Raw genomic sequence first — 22,445 nt, forward strand, 5'->3', positions numbered from 1 at the left:
GATGAGGCAGGATAGAGCCAAAGCTCAGCATTCACTGACCCAACACCAGCAACTCCAGATAGATACAGTAGGATGGGCGTGAGTATGAATGGAGGAGTCGGTTCATGCAACAGTATCAGGTGTTTGATGGAGACTGATCACTTGGGTTTCCAGGTAGATCTGCTTTTGTCTAGAAACCCCTTCAGTCCAGACTGAACTGAGGCCTGAAATGCCTCAAGGTGCTTCAGAGATTCCAGGAGGAGTTGGGACCTGTGTCTCAACACTGATCCTTACTCACTACTGGGAAATTCGGGTGAATACTCAAGGTGAGAGAAATTTATCCTCTAAGTTTAACCAACTTCATTCTGTGAACAGAGAGATGGGCCAAGTAACATCAACTAGGACCAGAAGAGCACAGATATTGCCTTGTGTTTGGTTGCAAAACTTGAAGAGAGTGAAATGGGAATGATTTACTTTAAAAGATGGAACTGAGCTACAATATAGAATCAGAAGGCAAGATGCAGCTTTGAGACAGCACCAGAGCCTATCAGCATTCAGATACCACTGGGAATCAACCCGTGAGTTTATGAAATGACAATAGGATCATTCTCACTTTTACACTTACCTTCTCAACAGCAAATGTTCTTATCACGTATTCTGCCAGTAGTTCTGTTTCTATTAGGGTAACTTTAATATCTTTATATATCTCTGTATCATCTGGCCAGTATTTACAGCATTTGACCTTAAGAAAACACAAAGGAAATGATGGGTTTAGAACATGGTCTATTTTCTTTCCAAAAGCAAGCAAAATTTGAACCATGGACCAGTTTAAGAACATGGCCTAGAGTTAACAGATTACTATAATGAAGATATCTATACTTATGAATATAATTATTCCCATGCACTTCTAATAGCCTGGGAATGTAAACCATAAAAGACAGTTTACATTTTTCAGTTATTTTGAATCTTACATTTTTTTCCTGTTTCAGAAAGTGATTGGAAATTATTGAGCAGAAAACCAGTATCAACGCTATATATTAAAGAGACTCTTTCTGAAGAGAGAAGTAGCTAGGCATGGTTCCTAATTTAGAAAACAGGTTCATTTTAAAACAAGTAATTTCCATGAAACAGACAAGAAATGAACATACTCTTTAAATATTAGCTGATACCTCTGACCTGAGAGAATTTTAAGTAGAAGGCATTTGTTAGATTTGGCCCATCCTATATTTTTTTTTTCCTGGTCCTGGGGTTCGAACTCAGGGTCTATGTATTTCCCTTGAGCCTCTTTGTGACCAAAAGTAGCACTCTCCTTGACCCATAGCACCACTTCTGGCTTTTTCTGAGTAGTTTATTGGAGATAAAGGTCTCACAGATCTTCCAGCCCCAGCTAGCTTTGAATCTCAATCCTCAGATCTTAGCTTCCTAAGTAGCTAAGATGATAGGTGCCTGGCCTATTAAGTTTTTTGTTGTTGTTGAGTAGAACTTCCAGATGTTAGTGAAACTTGGGAGGGGGTAGAGACTAGATGCAGAGGCTGGGCAGGGACCTGTAGCCACCCTTAGCCTCTAAGTTTGATTTTTTTTTTCTGTTTCTCCCAAATTTCTGGTAGTTCTACCTGTTCCTGTCTCTGCATCTCCAAGGATAGCTTTTAACTCTGCTCTACCATATGCACAAAGTGATTGTTTACTTGTTTTGTGAGCTTTTGCCTTTGGATATCCTCAAAAGCAAAATGTCTAAAAGAGAATTCTTGCTCTGTTACTTTCTTGCTGACCTCTATTAAAGCCACTGCAATTTCCTGCTACCTAGGCAGAGAATCTGGCCAAATCACAGCCATTTTTCCCCCAAATCAAAGCATTGCTAAAATTAGGAATGTCTCTGCAGAGCTAATTTTCCACTGGGGGGAGGTGGGTGGGCAGGGAATACTTGTCCTGGGACTTGAACTCAGGCCTGAAGGCTGTTTTTTGGGGGCTGTTTTGCTCAAGGCTGGCACCATGTGAGCCACGTAAGAAACTCTTGTTTCTTTGCTGGTTAGTTGGCAATAAGGGTTTTACTAATTTTTTTCTGTCTGAGTTGGCTTCAAACTAGACCAATTCAACTTTCAGCCTCCAGGAGTTAAGATTATAAGTATGAGCTATGGATACTTGGTAAGTTTTCCCACCTAGTACTCCTTCTGCCACAGCCTCATTTTGGGCTCTGAGTCCATCCTGCACAGGCCTTCCACATAACTGAATATCAGCAAACGCGTCCTAAGTGCAATTCTTAACATAGCTCAAAGCTCTCCTGTTCCTACTGTATGCAAAATTAAATAAAGATTCTTCATTGCTATATATAAGACACTTTGAAAATCTGGCCACAGCATGAATTTTTAGCCTTATCTGTTGCCACTCTCCTTTCTATCTGATAATATTTTTAATGTTCAAGGACAGTTTATCCTAATCCCCAAATAGAACCCAGGATCCAACTCCTACGCAAACCATTCCTTCTGTTGAGAATCTTTCTTCCCACCTACTTATTTGGGCCAATTGAAGATTGTTTCAATTCTTTAATATATATCTCAAATACCACAAAATCTTGTCTGATTCCTGGATGAAATGAGCTTGTTTGGAGCCAGGATGACACTCATTTTACAATGCTGGGAAATTGCTTATTACCAGCCAGTGGACTTGTGGGTGGTGTTTTACTTCTGTCTGCAGACTCTGAAGCACCTGATAATCCCATCCCAAACATGTTAAATATGCACTAGACATATGAGATGCATTTCCTGGTGAAATGCACCATCAGTATAGGAAGGAAAATCCCAGGCTGGAAATGTTTATTAAAAGGAATATGGGCTGATAAGACTTTCCCCAGAACACCAAACACCTGTGGTGCAAAGGTTTCCAATATGGTCTGTGGTTGTTCATTATTGGAACTGATTCCTATGAGACTTCCTGGCAGATTTATTTATTTATTCATTTGTCAGTCCTGAGGCTTGAACTCAGGGCCTGGGAACTGTCCTTGAGCTTCTTTTGCTCAAGGCTAGAACTCAACTCTTTGAGCCACAGCACCACTTTCAGCTTTTTCTGCTTATATGGTACTGAAGAATGGAACCCAGAGCTTCATGCATGCTAGGCAAGCACTCTACCACTAGGCCACAATCCCAGCCCTCTGAAAGTTTTAGGTAGGCCTTATGATGCTTAATTGACAAAATATAAAGAAGAAATATTAGTTGATGACAGATGAAACAGATGGCAAAAATGTGCCAGCCTTTATTCAGGTTTTCATTTCCTGTGGGACCCCCCTCTCACATGGGGACATTATCTGTGCCTTTATCAAAGGGGATTATTCGTATCTCAGGAGTACACATCATGGATACCAGTGAGTATATGAAACATCCTAGAGTAAGACAGACCTGTACTTTCTCCTTTCCCAGATATACAGTAAGTCTGAAATGAAGATATCTAACTTTATAACAACCGTAATCTCATTTATAGGATGTCTAGCATTGTACTTTTCCAATGTTAATTAACAAAGGTGCTTACACGGTACATATTAGTGCCTGCTCTGTATTTATTTTTATGTGATTTCAATTAAACAATAGCTAAAAATTACAGCACATATGTATACTATTCATCTTTTACTTTCTATCCTTTGTTAAGGAAGGGTCTGGTTTTATAGGTCAAGCTAGCCTGGAACCCATGAGCCTCACCTCTCTATTGATGCAATGGCAGCTATACACCATACCTGGCTACATCTGTTCAGTTTTTAAATTATAGGATGCACGTATGATTACAAGATTCATGTATTTCTCTGGAAATTCTGATAGAGCAAACTGTGTTATAGAAGGGTTAGTTTACCTAGTAAAAGTGCCTCATTTTGGTGCATCTGTTAATAAACGAATTTACAAATGGCAGGGTGCAATGGGTGCAGGACATTTTCTACACTTGTCTTTTCTTCTGGTAGGCACATTACCCTCCCTGCTCTCAGATTTCCCTCCTTCCAACTTTCTTCCTTCCCTGCCTTTTTTGTGGGGTTGGAAGTTGGGGTTTGAACTTAGAATCTCACAATTGCTCCACAGGAGCTCTGCTGCAGAGTCATCAGCTCTGATTTTCAACAGGTGCAGCAGCTGGTCTCCACACGAAGTTCCTGAAAAGTTCACAAAGGAGCCTGGGGCACCGCTGAGCACCCTGGGCCAGAAGGATGCCTGGGCTGGCTGCCTGGGCAGGAAGGATGCCTGGATGCTTCAGTACCAGAAGCCCGGGGTGCTTCCTTCCAGAGCTCATCCAAGGCAGAGTTCATCCAAGGCAGAGCCGCTCCCACACAAAGGCACCTGGCTGGGTGGGCCCAGAAGAGGCAGTCCTCTTTCAAAGCTGGTCCTCCCCTTCTCATCTCCCAGAATATCCTGAAATGCTTTGCCCACATCTGTTTTCAGCCTACTAAACCCTTCTAAATTGGGTTCCTTTTCATATCTTTTTTTTTTTAACTGCTTGGATTTGAGTCAAGTTATTACCATGCCCGAAGACAATGGCACAGGACGATGAAGTATGTTTCCTTCTCTCTAGATGGAGATTTTGTAGGTCTGGAGCTTGCAGCCACCTCCTGTCCTGAATCTGAACAGACACATGCCAAAACCATTGCGTTTGAGATGCCTATTGAGCACAGGCACCATACAACGGATCCTGCGCCAGGCTCTGTTGCCTCTTACAGCCCCATGCGATTGCCCAGCTTGCATTGTGGGCTCTGTGACTCACTCATCTAATGATGTAAAGCTGCAGTCTCCAGCTGCGAAAGAGGCCTAGATCAGGATTGCCTAATTAGCTCTGTGCCTGAGCACAGGTTCCATCAGGGCATCAATCAAGCAAGCAGTGGTAGTACTGAGCCCAGCAATGTACACATTGCTTCACTCAGGGCTACAGGGCCTGTTCCAAAGGGGCTGATCATTTGGGGCTTTGAAAGTTCATAAATATGAAGCAGCACAGAGAGCAGTATAACTAACACCAGGGTTTTGAAGTTATAGTACTGAAAAAAAAATTTCAGAGAGTCATTTCTAACACTCTGGGGTGATGTACTGGGCTGGAACTTAATGCTGAGCAGCACAGCTTTAAACAAAAAGGACTGGGCTGATGTGAGGACACAGGAGTGTGTGCCATCTCAAGTCCTCTACCTGTCGAGGGTTTGAACCGTCTCTCAGCAGTTCCCAAGTTGACCTCCACATCAGAGTCACTTGGGAGGTATGGCTAAACAAATTTCAAAGCTGATGCCAGTTAAATCGCAATGTCTCGTGTGTGGCTCCTAAAGCTCCCCAGGGGATTGTTTAGGTTCCAGGCAGGATAGATAGCGGGAGAGACAGGAAATAATACTATTTTAAAGACATGCCAAGTTAAAACCAAGGAAATAAACTGATAAAAGCAGTTAAGCTCCCTTCCCACCACACTTATTTCTGGATGCTAAATTATAGGATTAGAAACAAAGGCAGGGCTATTTATCTGTCATCTCTTTTGACACAGTAAAAATCTGCAAACTGCAAGAATGGGTAGAGACAGAAAGAATGAGAAGTACCCAAGGCAAGTCTTGTGGACTGACTTCACCTATTTTTCCAGCCCCAAACGATTGATTGTAGAAAATTAGGAGAAAAAGCAGCCAATCAGATAATTGTGGTATATAGAACTTACAGATGACAGGAAAGACAGATACACCAAAACCTGCCAGATAACAAAATGGAAGGGAGCTACTGAAGAATAAGGAAGCAGAACGACAAAAGCATAAAGAAGAACCCAATAGTAAGTCTTAGGCTTTACAATCTTATAGTACACCAAAAGGAGACTTACCAATCAGGAAGCCATTCAATTAATACTACGCTATCAATCCAAGACCAAGCTTTGTTACAAAGCAGACAGCCAAAAATGACAAACATAGCAGACACGGGTTAAACTGCTACCTTCTCCATGGCATGTCCATACCATAGCTCTCTTCCTCATTAATATTTCTTTGCTAATAAACTTTTCTACCATCCTTACTTAGGTTCACATCTTGCCTGAATTCTTCCTTACAGATGGAAAGATTATCAAGGTGGTTTAGCTACTGTAAACTTTCTGGTTATATATTTGGTATGTTGGCCAAGGGAGTTAGGGATTGAGAATGTCTTCTTGTGACATGAACTTAATGAATAGTTATATATCTGGGGTGCTATGAGTTGAATCTGCTGTTCAAGTGGGAACACTAATATTGTGAACTGTAGTCTAGATGACCACAGAGTTTGAGGATTCATTTTGCTGAAAAAGCCCATGTTTCAGACAACATATTAAGAAACTCAATGGTTAGCTCTTAAGTTAGGGGCATGATAGCATGATCCTATAAACACAATTTTTTTTTTGTGCCAGTCCTGGGCTTGAGCTCAGGGCCCGAGCCCTGTCCTTGGACTTTCTCAAGGCTAGAGTTCTACCACTTGAGCCACAGCACCACTTCCGGCTTTTTTCTATGTATGTGGTACTGAGGAATCGAACCCCGGTCTTCGTGCATGCTGGGCAAGCACTCAACCTCTAGGCCAAACTCCCGGCCCCATAAACACAATTTTAAAGGGGTAGAAGAGAAAAAAAAAAAGAAAAAGGCAGCTGTTAAGCTTTGATATGACAAGAATTTCAATGACCTTTTCTTTTTGAAAGATACAGCTAAAGGGAGAATGACTAAACTATTAATAGTTGGGTTCACCTGCTGAGTACAGTTTTGATGGAGATATTGGATATAGCTAAAACACAGCTATTCAAAGCACATTACCACACAGACGCTGGCCAAGAGTAACTGCTGGATCTGTTTTCAAAAACCAGACACACTAGATTCCAAAAAAGAAAACATAGATGTCTTATAGGAATGAAAACATAGCTAGCTCATTTAAATATCATAAAGGTATAGATGGCTTTCATCCCAGAGTGATGGAGTAAGAAGGACATGTACTTGGCTTGTGTTATTCTAACTCGCTTTACTCGGCTTTCTGTCATGGAACACATGCTTCAGATAACCAATTTATATAAAAGAAGGGTTTATTTTGGCTCCCAGCTTCAGAGATTTTAATTCATGGTGTCTTGGCTCTGGAGAGGTGCAGGCAAGCTGCCATGGCTAGAGTGTATGGGAGGAGATGTGCTCAGCTCAAGGCCAGGGAGAAAAGAAAGAGAAGATGAGGCTGTACTTCCATACTCCTTAAAGTTAGGCTCATTTCCAATGACCTAAGTTTCTTTTTTTTTTTTTCCTTTTTTCACAATTTTTTTTTTGTGTCAGTCCTAGGGCTTGAGCTCACGGCTTGAGCACTGTCCTTGGGCTTTCTTAAGGCTAGAGCTCTACCACTTGAGCCACAGCACCATTTCTGGCTTTTTTCTATGTATGTGATACTGAGGAATTGAACCCAGGTCTTTGTGCATGCTAGGCAGGCACTCTACCACTAGGCTAAACACTCAGCCCCTAAGTTTCTTTTACAAGGCCCTGCCTCTAAAGGTTCCACCATCTACCCCATGCAATGTAGGTCATAGACCAACTCTTTAGCATACATACAATGTGTGATAAGATAATGTGGGATAAGATAATGAGGAATAAGATACTGCTGTCTTAAGGAGAGTATGAAAAAATGAAATTTATGTGTACATGCATGTGTAACCCAGGTGCATGCATATATGCTTACTTTAAGACTTCCTACTTTTTCCCTTCAAGGTGTATTTTGTTTGGCTGGGTAGTGGGGAGTTCCTCTGGGCAACATTCTTGAAGTCTTTCAAAACCAACACTAAATCAAGTACTTCTGGAGGTCTGGATGATGTGAATTTGGGAAAATAACTTTTAAGTATCAGGAATTCCCTCTTTCATGCTTTTAGTTGTGTAAACCCCGAACCCCTACCACCACACTAGCTTTCCATTTTAAAATTTAGTACATTAATTAATTTGATGACTTCAAGATCATCCAGTATTTCTAATAGCCCTAAGGGCACATCCATATCCATGCTGGTTTTTATCAGGTACAAGAAGCATACAGCCTGATACCTTTGGAGGGATTTTTAAGCATCCCCTCACAGATCTGTTTTGTTCCTTTGCTTTCTACTTCATTTGGATGAAAACTTAGCCAGCTAGCAGCACATGCCAAGGGCAGCTAGAAAAGCAAGAGAGGCACTTATCCAGACTATGTGTTCCCTACCTTATGCAAGAGATTTAACTTTTAGCCATTCCCAGAATCAAGTCCTTCTGCCAAAGTAAGGAGGTCTGCTATCATTAAGCACTTTGAAGAGTATTCTTGAAGATTCCTGGAGATCTTTTGAGCAACAGTAACATTGCTAGCATACAAATACAGGCCCAAGGTACCTTAGAGAATACGTGACCGAGCTGTGAAGAATGAAAGTCCCTTTTTGCTCCCATGATTGGTCTCCATACATGTCAGAGTCAGAGTTTCATCTGTGATCTTGTGCAAGTCATAGGACTTTCTGGCTTTCTTATGTGGCACCAAGGATACTGGATAACCTGGTGAGTAAAATGTTCTAACACTTAAAATTCTTTGCATGCTCTCTCTATTAATTTTGTGGGACACCCCCATGTTCTACCAATACCTAACCTGAAACTAGGTGAGTCAAGAAAGATATATCAGCACCAGGGCTGCAGTAAGGCCAAGGCCTTGGCCTTCTGAGTGTCTTGCTAGTCATCTGAACAGCTCAAAGCTCATGATAATCAGGACCCCATTCAGACACTGTTGAGCATACAAGGAAGTTGCACAGGGCTGTAATATCCTATAAAGAGAGGTGCATAGCAGCAAACAACTCAAGAAAGGATGAGAGGTAGGACAAGTGGTTCACAGACTACTCCCTGGGGATGTATATCTGGGGTTACAGCCAGACAGGTTTTTAGTTAGTCATGTGACCTTGGGCATGTTACCTAACCTCTTGGTTCCCCATTTCACAAAAAGAGGGTAGGTCAGGAATTTGGCCTAGTGGTAGAATGCTTGCCTAGCATGCAGGGAGACCCGTGTTCAATTCCTTGGTACCACATGCATAGAAAAAAGCCTGAAGTGATGCTGTGGCTCAAGTGGTAGAGCTCTAGCCTTGAGAAAGTCCAAGGACAGGGTTCAGGCCCTGAGTTCAAGGCCCAGGACTGGCAAAAAATTTTAAAAAATTTAAAACATTTAAAAAGAAGGTAAACACAGTCACTACTATAGGCGGTCAAAAGAATGCTATTTCCAATGGGATGGGAAGTTTCTCAAGGGAGAGGATACCACAAGTAAGGCCATCAAGATTGAGTGTGGTTTCATGGATGGATAAGAAGAAGTTGTCATTTGAGAAAATCATATAATTGGATTATTGTGCGACTGGGAATACTTTAAATAACCAGGCAATCTAGTGTGTCTTTTGGCAAACCAGAAAACTGAGGCCTACAATGGTTCAGTTACTTATATAATAAGGTCATGTGGGTAGATTACAATAAAGCTAGAATGAGCCAAAACCCTTCTTCCCAGTGGGCCTTCACTCTTCCCATTATACCACAGGAGTTAGTATCAAATGTTCTTTTGTTTAAGCTCTGGGGCTTAAACTCAGGGACTGGGACTCTTACTTGAGCTACAGCTCCACTTCTGGTCTTTTGGTGGTTAGCTGGAAATAAAAGGCTCAGGAATTTTCTGCCTAGGCTACCCTTTGAACCAGGATTCTCAACTTTCAGTACCTTGAGTAATTAGGCTTCCAGGCTTGAGCCACCATTTTTAAGATTGTTTCCATTTTTAAGATTGTTTCTAGAAGTCATTTTTATTAATTACCTTAAAGATGAACAGTAATAACTAGGTACTGACGGTTAATTCCTCTAATCCTAGCCACTTATTAGGAAGCTGAGCTTTGAGAATCCGGGTTTGAAGCTAGCCTGGGCAGGAAAATTCATGAAACTCTTATCTCTAATTAACTGGAAATAAAGCTGGAAATGGAGCTGTGATTTACGGGACAGCATCAACCTTGAATAAAAAGGCTAAGGATGGTACCCAGGCCAAGTTCAAGCCCCAATACCATCAGAGCTCCACAGGGCGATATAACCCTTGACACTTCCTGGTCTATGCCAGCACTGAGAAGACAATGAACTTTAGCTTCAGAAATAATAATTTGGGATAAATTACTGTTGGATAGTGTGGGGTACACAATTGCCATCATCTCAGTGAATCTCTCTCTCTTTTGTAGGTTACTGGACTTGAACTAGACCTGGGTGCTGCCCAGAGCTCTTCAGCTCAAGGCTACCACCCTACCCCTGGGCCTGGGCATTGTCCCTGAGCTCTTTAGCTCAAGGCTACTGCCCTACCCTTGAGCAAAGCCCCACTTCCTGTTTCCTACTGTTAATTGGAGATGAGAGTCTCAGGTCCTTTTGTGGCTGAGATGGCTTTGAACCTTGATCCTCAGATCTCAGCCTCTTGAGTATCTAGGATTACAGGTGTGAGCCACTGTGCTGCCTCAGTGAATCTCTTTAGAGTAAGTAAAGGGCTCTAAGGGTGAAAGATACAAAAAAGAGACATTTACTCAAGGTCAAGTTGGGCCCAGGCACCTCTACCTGTTCCAGTGCCTTTTCCATAGGTTATCTACTAGGAATTTGTAAACAGAGCCTCAGAAGGTTTAGAAGAATACTAGAATGTATGAGCCACCTAACCTTGACCAAATAGTGTATAAGTACTCCTAAGTATGTGAAGTACATGAAGTATATGAAGTCCAAGCAGTTGACTGGATTAAAGCAACTACAAATTCACCGACAATTCTGCATTTTTTTTTAAAAAAAAAAACAATTTCAGAAAGCAAGACTACATTTGGTGAGATATGAGTGCATCATTTTACTCTAGAATAAAGAATGATCTGGCTAAATGTGGAGATGTACTGGAAAAGAAGATACAGCAGAAGATGATGAGTTATAAGGTCAGCCTGTGTAGAAGGAGAGGAGGAGGGAAGGAGAAGTGGAGGAAGAGAGGATGGGGAGAGAGAGTAAAGGAGGGAGAAAAAGGGAGGGGAGGAAGGAGAGGGAAGGGTGAGAGAGAAAAAGGAAGGGGAAGGGGAAGGGAAAGAAGAAAGGGAAGGAAAGGGGAGGGGGAAGAGAAGGAAGAAGAGAAAAAAAGCAAAACAAAACCAAGCTAAACCAAGAAGAAAGATTTATCTGTCTAAAATTTTAAGTGATAGGAACTATTTCTGTTCTATAAGTAGATAATCCAAAGCTAACAGACACAAAGCCAGCATCAAGTTTTGAACTGGCTCTTAAGGAACTGTCACTCTGCACCCCTAGCGTCCTGTGGCTTTCCCATTTCTGACTCTTTCTTTGGATTGACTCCTAGGAAATAAGCCAATGGAATCCTGATAGCCAGACTTCCTGTTTCTTCTACTCACTACTGGCTGATGCCACCCGGGCACTTCTGTAACCTAGTAGTACCCCATCACCCAACACATATTCCTTAAAAGCATGTAATGGAGCACAGGAAGCAATTTTCACAGTCTTGTTTTGTCAGGTATGAAGGGATTGTTTAAGTAGATTTTCAACACTGCTGGCCTAGAGCTGATACACATTTTTACTTCTAGAAACTTCATCCCAGAGAAACTGGCTAGCAGCGTAAACCATAAGCTCTTGTCCCTCTTTGGACTTAACAAGGAGATACTGTCAGGGCAAAGCTCTGGAGCAGTGAATTCTGCTTGTTTGCAGCTTCCTCAGTCACATTCTGCCTTATTTCCTTAATTAAAGAAACTAGTGATGCTGTTGTCTGCCATTCTGTTAAACTCGAGCAAGTTGGAGAAAAACTCTAAAACTACTCACTGGATTATTTTGCTGTTTGGCCCTATCCTCTTGGAAGGCCCAGCATTTACTCATGTGTTTACTTGGCCAGATAACCTTAAGCCTTCAGGGAAAGGCAGAACAAGGACCTGGACGATTAACTTAACAGACCTAGAAAGCAGAGAAGGCAGAAAAGGATCCTGCATTCTTGCAGGGACCTCATTTACTACTTGTCAGCACATTGCTTGAGCACAGGCTTTTACCTGCAGTATGCAGAGTGGAGAAGATTGACTTTTCATGTGCTTGTGTAAGCAGAACAAAGAAGGCTACTGCAACTTTGAGACCTTTCCATATTGTGCCCAGTGATGGTGCCAAGAATCTACACTTGTTCTCTGCTCCAGCAGGTAGGGGTGTGACTGTGACTGTGCAATAAAAGCTCTTAGGCGGGGATACATCTGGCCCTCTGTACATGCAGCCATCTGCTACAAAGGAAGGTCCTCCACACACGTGGGCCTTTATAAACACAGAAGCAGGTGCCTTCCTACACAAGACCATGGCAGACCAAAGTAGAGGTGACAGGATGATCCAGCTCAGGGCAGTCAAATGGCAAACTGACCAAAAGCCAGGAGGAGAAGATTTTCTAGAACTGTCCGGCTTGGGCACTACAAGAGTATCTGTTGCAGGCAAGTGGCAGGGCTTGACAAGGATGATCACAGATGGGACCCAGGCATCTGCATAAGCTAGCTGGAGAATATTCCAGATCCATCTACTCACTCAGCCTGCAGTTCCCTGGGGAGCCCAGAGAGCATTCTGTGAAACATTTGTTATGCAGACCTGCAAATTTGCTTGATCTCCAATCATCCTGCCACTGTGGCAATATGAGAGATGGCCAGTGCAGGGACACATGATGAATTACAGCATGGCACAGTCTCCAAAGCCTGATTTGAAATTCATCAATATCGAGAAAAAGAATGATTTTTTAAAAAGACATTTGGAATTACCAGGAACTTAATACAGAAAGGTTAATCATATAGGCTAAAAGTAGATATTTTTTTCTGTTGCCTCAAACAGAGCTGCAATGACTTTCATGCACATCCATAATGAAGCGATTACATATCCATGTGACTGTAAATGCAAATCTGTTTTCCCCATGTAGAAAAAAAAATGAGGGAAAGAGAAGTCAATGGAAATTCACTTTGCATGCAGTCAGCTGTTTGGCACCAGTTCACATGTTCCTGTGTAATTATTCTTCCATTCATTCCCTTACTCGCTCCAAGTCCTTCCCAGGTGTCTGTCCTTTGAGATTCAGGGAGCTAATGCGGCCTCTGTTCCCTGAAGGCTGGGGATGGCAGAGGAGATCAACATGGTTGCAAAAGTTTCTTTTTTCCCTCTGTGTGTGTGTGTGTGTGATACTCAGGGCCGGAGTACTGTCTGTTAGCTTTTTGCTCAAGGCTGGCACTCTACCACTTGAGCCACAACTCCACTTCCTTCTTGCACATGCTATAGAGAGCACCTCTGTGATTAGACCAAAAATGTTGTGAGAAGTCCTTTCTTCTATTTCCTGGCCTAATGCAAGTTCTGAGGTCATCTAAAAGTCATCAGTTGCTGCTTAGTAAGGGGAAATATAGCCCAGAATGCACTTATACACAGCATACAGGTCATATAGGTAACCTAGGTTAACACAGCGTAATACATCTACAAAGTTACATGCCTGTGAATCCTGCAGCCAACACTATGATAATTATCTGTGTATGTATACCTATAAAAGGTATAGTAAAAATACGTTGTAATAGGGATAGTCCAGCTTCATTCAAGTCCAAAGGAACCTATGTCATCTATGCAGTCCAAGGAGACATAGTTATGGCCTATCCCTGTGCCTATGTGCTAACCAGCTACAGCTATACCAGGGAGAAGAGCCGGTTGGATAGGTGAACAAAGATTCCAAAGGCTCTAGGCTTCTCACACTGACAACAACACAGACATAGGAAGTGTCAGGAAAAGAGGGAACCCAAGCCTGTTTTTCCCACAGGAAATGCAGCAATGTAATGTGACAGCGCACACAGAAGTCAGGAAGGAGAGATGCTGGCCTGGGCTTCGAACATAGAGCAGACTGCTGTTCCTAGTAAGATGAGTACGTCTGAAGCTAAGGTAAAGATGTATGAGCACAAATGTGTGTGTGTGTGTGTGTGTGTGTGTGTGTGTGTGTGTGTGTATGTGTGACATATACACACTTAGAGAGAATAATTTATCAAATCTTGGGAAGAGGAAAGTTGTCAACAGGATTTCAATACAGACAAAATGAGGGAGGAGAAGAGCACTAACCAAAAATGGGTATATGTGTACATATGTAAATATATTTATGTCTGTACTTACTTGCTAGAATAGTATCACAATAAAATTTACTGAAGCATTTTAGGTGTGACATTTTATATAGAAAAAAAATCTCATGAGTTGAAGTTATAAACTGTAGGACTTGGAAAATGGAATTATGGATCCGGTGGTAGCCCCATCCTTGAGCAAAAAAGCCAAGGGAGAGCATGAGGCCCTGAGTTCCAGCTCTAGTTCTAGCACAAAGAAATGTAGCACTTAGAATTTAATTAAAAATTAGTAGTAAAAGTGATAGGACACTTTGTTAGGAAAGAAACATAGTTTCAATCGATGGAAAGTGGGTTGTCTCTAAGGCAGGAATAAATATTTAGCAAGACTGGAATAAAGTTGTGTGTTTTTTCCCCTTGCTTTAGTCTGAGAATATGTTTTCTGTTAGGCCACATTTTTCAAAAGCACTATGTAATTTAGTAGTCAATGAAGAGTTTCTTGTTAAATAGAATTATTTAAGCAATTGTTTCTGCATTTCCTTTCCGCCACAGGGTATCTTTCAAGTAAGCCGATTTGTTATCCAAGCTGGACTGAAGCATGGAGTGAGGATTCTTTGAGGATTTTATATTTTGGGTAAAATAAGTATTTCTGTGAAAGTTCTCCAAAGAAGCTATGTTCTCTCCTGAGACAACTTGCCCACTATAAGAAACAACTAGATTTGGTACAGCTGAGCCTCAGGTAAGGCAACAGAAATGTGCTTTCAGGATATGATTGATTTAATGTGCTGGCTGACATGCCAATGGCTAGTTATAAGCAATCTTGAGAACTTTTCAAAAGTGTATGTACTCTCAATGCTAGAGATTATTATTGTCACATTTGATTGCTTTCAAAAGAAGGTCTATAAATAAACTGAGTCCCTGGCTCATGCCTGTCATACTAGCTACTCAGGGGACTGAGAGCCAAAAAATCACAGTTTGAAGCCAGCCAGGGTAAGAAAGTCTGAGAGATTCTACCTGTAAACTACCAGCAAAAAGCTAGTCTGGGGCCAGGAATTTGGCCTAGTGGTAAGCGTGCTTGCCTAGCATGCACAAAGACCAGGGTTCGATTCCTTGGTACCACACACATAGAAAAAACACACATAGAAAAAAGCTGGAAATGGGTAGGGATCTAGCCTTGAGAAAGCCCAAGGACAGTGCTCAGACCCTGACTGGCCAAAAAAAAAAGGTAGTCTGGAAATGTGGCTCTAGTGGAGTAATCAAGTCAAGGAAGCACAATAACTTTAAACTCCTGTATTAGCAAAACAAAAAGGGGGGGGTGAGGGTTGGCTGGGAGTTTAGTTTAGCCTATCCTAGTCTAGCACTTGCCTAGCATGAACAAAGACCTGGGTTTGATTCCTTGGTACCACATACATAGAAAAAGCCAGAAGTAGCACTGTGGCATGAGTGGTAGAACTCTAGCCTTGAAAAGTCCAAGGACAGTGCTCAGGCCCTGAGTTCAAGCCCCAGGACTGGCAAAAAAAATTTATAAATCCAAAGAGCCTGAACTTTTTTTGTGTCTGTATAAACTAAAATACACATCAATCACTGATAGGATTGCTCAGGGCAACTGATCATACCATACCACCCCAGGAAATGTATATATACACGTGTGAAAGAAGCAGTTATGGCTGACTTTCTCCCTTTGTCCTACTGCTGTGAGTATGTGAGGTATCAAAGTTAACCCACATCTGCAGGCAGGTGCACTGGCAATTCATGGAAAACTCTTACCTAGAATGTAAACAATAAGCATGTCCCTTTAGAATACTAAGGTTAAGTTGGCCAATTTCCCTTTCTTCCAAGGATGTGAAATTCAAGCAAGCGCAGAGATAATTGGTTGGTTCCATTCTTCACCTTCAAATTCTCACAGTGCTAGATTCACAGTCATGGAGCCATTCCTCTAGTTCTTGAGGACTAAAGTACTGGCTATCACGAGATTCCAATCCTCCCATCTCCATCAGCTGCAGTCTTGCTTCCATTTATCCCTTCTTCATCTCCCCAAGAGAAAAGAAGTCAGGCTTCTATTCCAGACTACTCTCTTCCTTAGAGTCCCTGATTCTTCCTAACAGTTCCTTTTCCAATTTCCTTTTGTTTCTCAGCTCATTTGTGTTATAGGGACCACTGGTGGTCTCTTGGGGTTGTCAATTTGTAGTTAGACTTATTTAGGTATGACTACATCTGCTTTTCCTCTGCAGACTCAGGGAAAGGTATTATAAGGCTCAGTGTAATATCTATACTCTGACTCCCCTCCCATGCTTCCTTGTCTACCTTTTGAGATTTCTAGTTTTTCCCTTTCTCCTGATTATTTTCACACACACACACACACACACACACACACACACACACACACACACACGTAGTTTTCTACCTGACAGACATCCTATGATTTGAGGCATTTCACTGGTGTGGCCCCACTGCTACTTTCTTTTTCCTCCCTAAGTTTAAGTTTCTGGCAAGTCTACACTCATTTTACAGTTTTTCCCTTGGTTCTCCACACCAGCTTCTGTGCTCAGTATTTGTAGTGAACACTCACTGTCCATTCCTCCAAGCTTCATTTCCACTTTACCCTTACCTTCCCTGTAGAGATGAGATTAGCACATGAATCAACCCTGGGGGGGGGCAGGGCAGATAGTCTCCCTTTGTCTTTGAAATACTTCTAACAGGAACAGACACCCACCCTTCTCAGCTATGTAGTGGTAGTCTGATGACTAGTCAACCTGCTCTCAAATATACATGGTTTAAAAGTTTTCAAGCCGACCTTTCTTTCCTTTTTTCTTTCTTCCACATCTCTTGCTCAAGAACAGGGTTTCTAGCTCTAGGTGAACTCATGTGCTTATCTCTTTATCTTGCTGACCCAGGAAATAATGGAACACCCAAAACAGCAAGAGATACACTTCTGAAGACTAAGGTCAGTCTGAGAAAAAGAACAGAATCAAGAACCACCCACCACCCTCTTGCCCAAATTGCTTATCCTCCTCCCTTGAGACTGCAGCTTTTGAGATTGTAGCTCATTTCAGTCCTCATTTCGCCTGGCAAAATTAATAAGCCTTCCCTTCTTTTTCTTCCAAATCTTGTTTTCTTCTTGGTTTTGGGCCATAGCTCAAGTGGTACAGCCGTTGCTAGGCAAGCAAGAGGCTTGAATTAAATTCCCAGTACTGCACAAACACACAACTCAACAAAACCAACAACAAATCTCTGTCCTCATTACTTGTGAATCTGGCATCAAGTCCAAGGCTTGGATTTTCAGTATCATCCTGAGTGCTATGAAAAAACTGCAGTGCCTATCTCTTTTTACCACAGTACTAGACCAGGCTGTGTGTCTGTGAGATCTACAGAACTCCCAGCCTTGAGAAGCTGTTGCTTTTTTTCAGGTCTCTGCAAGTCTGATTCTTGGAGCCTTCCCACAAACTCCTCTGGCTTAAATTAAGCAAAGTGGATTTCAGTTTCATACAACCTTCTAGGTCTTCCCTCTCCAAGCCACAGAGGCCAAGAAAAGGTTACCAATGGCTTTTTCTTGTCAAGGCCTTGGCTGGTTTCTGCCTTGAGGAAGCTAGTGTCTCAGTAGCACCAGCAACAATGGGACGTTTTGGGGACTCTCCTATTGTTTACAAGCTGAAAGCCAATTCCTGACATGGCATAACCAGCTCTCCTTGATGAGGCCTCTCCCTACTTCTCCTAATCTATGTTCACATCTGTAGCATCTCTAGGAGTTTCTATGATTGTCTCTGCCTATAACAACTGTCTTTTCCTCTTGGCTATGTGTTTTCAGTACATACACTAGTGGCTCAGAGGGCATTACTTAACGAGCCTCTCCAGTTAGAACGCCAAGTCTGGATAAAACACCTCTTATAAACTACAAGGGCAGTTGATAAAACTATTCTCATGGAATGTAATCACCTGTGCCCAGGTATAAGCTGGTCAAGCGATCTTCCTCCCTCAGCCTCTGGAGTAGCTGCCACCACAGAGGTACACATGCACTATTGTGCATAGCCAGAACTGTTTTTCAGTAATGCTAATTAGAACATATCATTCACCCCTTCCAGTGTGCCTTCCACTGAAACAACCAATCAAAAGCATCAGCGGCTTTCTACTTCTAGCTCCCTTCACAAAGGTATTGCAGACCTTCCCCCAACCCAGTAATCCTTGAGTATCTTAGTGCTCAGCCTGCACAAAGCCTCACTTGGCCACTTGGTCTCTCCCCTCTTGCTCTCTGTTCAGTGGCTTTCCTTCCTTGTGCTGTTAAAGTGGTTACTGTTTCATGATGGGTATTCAAAAGGACTTTCTCCAGGCAATGTGTAGCTCTTTACCACTTCTCACAGAAGTTTTGGATTCCCATAGGGAGAATCAGTCTCTGCCTAGAGAAGGCACATTCTGGCCTAGTGACTTCTTCAGTCACTCCCTATTACCCTATCAATATGAGGGCAGGGGAATTAGAAATATATTTGAACTTCTCAGTGCCATGGAAGTAAATGCATCATTACATGTCTGGTTAACTTGTGCTAAGAAGGATTAGGAAGCCTAACCTTGGTTAGATGTGAACAAGACAAACTGGGCCTCTAGGCTATTGTTTTCATATTTTTCTAGAGTAGCTGAGATGTTTAGGTAAAGAATATTCAAGTGTCAGCAGACAGCTAGGGAACCATCTCTTCTGGGGAGCTGGCTATGACCACAGAGTCTCGAGGAAGTCTTTCCCCTGCTGCCGACTCCATGGATAATTGCTCTTGGGAGTCTTCTTTCCTGGCTGATGTGCTGTGGGAGTCCTGGTAGTGTGGGGATAGGTCACAGGTCATCGCTGACTTCCTCTTTTACTTACAATTGGATTAAACTCATAGTACATGGTAAATACTACATGAATCAATTACCCCATGACCCACAGAAATGAAGGAAACATCCCTGAAAACAGAGACGCCATTCCCACTGTCCATGTTCCAGGGAGTCTTCCAGCTGCTTCCCTGGGCCTCCCCAGAAGTGCAAGGATTGGTTAGTTGTTCAGACAAAAGGCTAAGAAGGTCAGCTCTGGGAATGGGATAAAGCACAACTATTCTAATATGAATTGTGCCATTTAGGTAATCCACATTTGTGCATTAGTCCCTTTCCTTTTCCTAAGAGGACACTGGAAACCCAAGGGCTTCTGACTTCTGACGTATCAAGGATGGGTAGGGAGGACTAAAATTTGTACTAAAGGGACAGGATGACAGCTAACGAAGCATAGAAGATTTCAAGAAGAAGGAAATGAGGAGGAAGAGTGACAGAGGGAGTGAGTTTGATTGAGTTACACTATACATAAATGGAAATAACACCATGGGACCCCTTTATACAACTAGTATATTCTTAATAAAAAATAAAATAGAGAAAAAGCTGTATTTTAAAGGTCATATTTCAGTAGGCAGAGAGAAGGCAAATGTCATCAGTCATAGATGACTAAGGATTTCTAAATGAATACAAGTTTAATTAATCTAAGATTTCGGCTTCTTGTCACATGAGTCACATTTCAAGTGCTCATTCAGTCAGGCAACTGCTAATCCAGAGTCTTCCCATCACCACAGAGGCTGGATGGCCATGCTAGGAATGGATCCATAGCAGCAACGTTAGAAGATGTGGGAGTATGTGTAGCAAGTGATAAGTAACTCCTGTGTTATTGTGTTATTCAGAGGTTCTCCCACCTGAGACAACTGGGACTGGGGCTCAGAGTTTTGGGGGTTTCAAGTCCTATTGCTTTGGGGCCTGATGTGAGGCAGCACCTCATGGTGACAATGTGTGGCAGGAAAGGTCCATTCACCTCATGGCAGGAAAACAAGAAAGGGAGGAAAGAGCTAGGATCTTATTATTCACTTTCAATGGATGTCTTCAGTAACTACAAGACTTCTATTGGGTAATATTTCTTTCTGGAAGCACTAGAGGTTGAACTCAAAGCCTTGCACTTGCTAGGCAGGTACTGTGTCTGTGGAAGGGGCGGTGGGTAGATGGGTCTTAAACTCAATCTTATGCTCATGCTTGGCTTTTTCACTCAAGAATGTTGCTACACTACTTGAACCACACCACTTCTGGATTTGGGGTGGATAATTGGAGATAACAGTCTTCTGGAATTTCCTACTCAATATGGCTTTGAACCATGGTCCTCAAACCTCCCCTTCCTAAGTATCTAGGATTACAGGCATGAGCTACCAGTGTTTGGTGGTAGGTTAACATTTTCTAAAGTTCTCTTGCTTTTTATGAACATAGGTTAACGTCTTTGGTTCCCTACTTCTCTTAGTGGTAAAACATTTTACCATCTGTTATCAGAACTATTCACAGTGACTCAACAATAATTTTCCTAAATGACTGTGAGACCTCATTTGGATTTTTAATGAACAGTCACATTCTAATGAGGTCTTCATAAAACTGACTAAATATGTTGAGAAATCATTAGCTTAAATTACCAGTACAAAAAAATCTCCTTTGGGAGTCCCGCAGATTTGGTTCGGAGACTTCTGGCAGATGGATTAGTTCAATGTCACGGCAGGTTTTGTATCTCCACACAGACAGTATGAATGGGAATGCATGGAAACTGGCGACTGGATGAAACACAAAATGTCCCTCAGGTGGGTTCATTAAAGAGGGAGAACAATCATAACACATTCCAGCACTACTTAAATGCCAGGTGTGCAGCTGTCAGCAGATGCCAGGAAAACTGACAAGGGTCCTTTCCTAGAACCCATGAGCTGAAAGGGGCTGTAACAAGGGTGTCAGGGAAGTCGTGGATAATGACGGGTCCTGGCAGATGTACCAGGGACCCCGCTGGAGGAAAGTGCCTTCTTTGTTTTCTGTACCAGGTGCTGAAACAGGGAAGGCCTCCCAGTGGCACCAACACCAGCAATTAAAGCCACCTAATACAGAGAGCTTCAGGGCAGGAATTGGGGTAAGCAACTCTGACTTAATGAATTGACAGTGAGTCTGTGTAAACAAACACATCCTCCTGTCATGCCTAATTCATGAAGGACACACCAGGAGTGGTACACATGTTAAGTAGGTAGTGGCTGCCCTTAAAAACCATGTGAGTTTGATTTCTTGGATGGTCTGTTGTTTTTCTGCATGGAAAGTGGAGGAAGTACAGGGTTAAGGATAGGAAGCAGGCTGGATGGAGGTGAATGACTCTTTACCTCCATCATGCCAGGCAATTCAGACTTATGCTATTAATGCCCTAACTAATTGAAGACAGACAGATCCAAGGTAGAGCTTAGTAGAGTTTGCAGATGCACACCAATCTTGGAAGAGTTTGGGAGGATTTTTGTTTTACAAATAGGTTTAGCAGACCTAAAATTATTAAATTGTTAAAGCCTATGAACATGGCTTTATAAGTTAACCAGAAATCTAATTACCACTCCATTTAGGCTACTGTCCTCTTGGCTGAACTCTACATGGGTATTTGTCAGATGCAGTAGCTACCATCATAAAAGTCCACTTAGCAGCCCATTTGGGACCATCCTCAGTGCTTGATGGAAGGAAGAGTGACCCCTACAATGTGACATTTGGAAGTGAAACCTGGCTTCTTGCAAGATATGTGATGGCTAAGAGACAGGGGCTGTCAGTGTATTGTTAATACTTTTTCTAGTAATTTTACAATGTAATCTTCCAATCCTTCACCTACACACTATACTGTCTACCTTTTCTTAAAGAGTTTATCATATGAAAATAACCTCATAAGCTATTGAGTCTGGAAACAGCATCCTGTGGAATTTAAGTAGGCAAAAAGCCAGGCACCAGTGGCTCATGTCTGCAGTCCTAAGTAGCTGAGATCTGAGGATCATAGTTCTAAGTCAACCTGGGCAGAAAATCCCATAAGATGCTTATCTCCAATTAACTATCAAAAAGCCAGAAGTGGAGCTGTGGCGCTCTAAGTTCAAGTCCCAGAATGGGCAATACACACACACACACACACACACACACACACACACACACCTTTATTCTTAAAAATTCAGTACTGCTTATAACTTTAATATTTTCAAAATAAATCCTTGTGAATGTGAGTTCTGAGGCAGATGTTTGAATCTGAGTTATATGGTAACCGTAGAAGTATATGAACCTCTACAATGCTTCTTCCCCAACCCTTCTTCTCCCCAGTAAGAATGTATGAAATGAACGTTAGTGAACACTTCAGGAAAAGCGCACAAGGACCTGGAGTGTGAGGAAGCATGTAGCTTGGCTATGTGTCTCTGTGGCAGTTCACTGTGTTACGGGAGCACTGGGCTGTGAGCATGCTGGGAGTATTCGTTCTCTTCTCTGCACCACTTTGTGGACATTCCTTGAGGAAGGGAAAGGCTACTTCATCCTTCAAAGAAGCTTGAATTCTGGTACGTCTGACTCTCCCAGACCCCTTCACCATTGTTAGTGCCGTCATAACAAGAGAGGGTAGTGTT

At 42.2% G+C, this 22,445-nt stretch overlaps 1 protein-coding gene across 8 annotated transcripts in view; it reads right to left on the minus strand.

Moving 5' to 3' along the window:
* Ptprm (protein tyrosine phosphatase receptor type M) overlaps window positions 1–22,445 on the minus strand; it is a 750,652-nt gene that overhangs the window by 38,020 nt on the left and 690,187 nt on the right. For all 8 annotated transcript variants that reach the window (XM_090353479.1, XM_090353477.1, XM_090353478.1 and 5 more), the window contains one exon: window positions 605–721. In XM_090353479.1, the coding sequence (XP_090209605.1) occupies window positions 605–721 (117 nt within the window). The remainder of the gene's footprint in view (window positions 1–604; window positions 722–22,445) is intronic.

Source organism: Megascapheus bottae, chromosome 19 (assembly GCF_031878675.1).
Source record: "Megascapheus bottae isolate mThoBot1 chromosome 19, mThoBot2.hap1, whole genome shotgun sequence".
Lineage (NCBI taxonomy): Eukaryota > Metazoa > Chordata > Mammalia > Rodentia > Geomyidae > Megascapheus > Megascapheus bottae.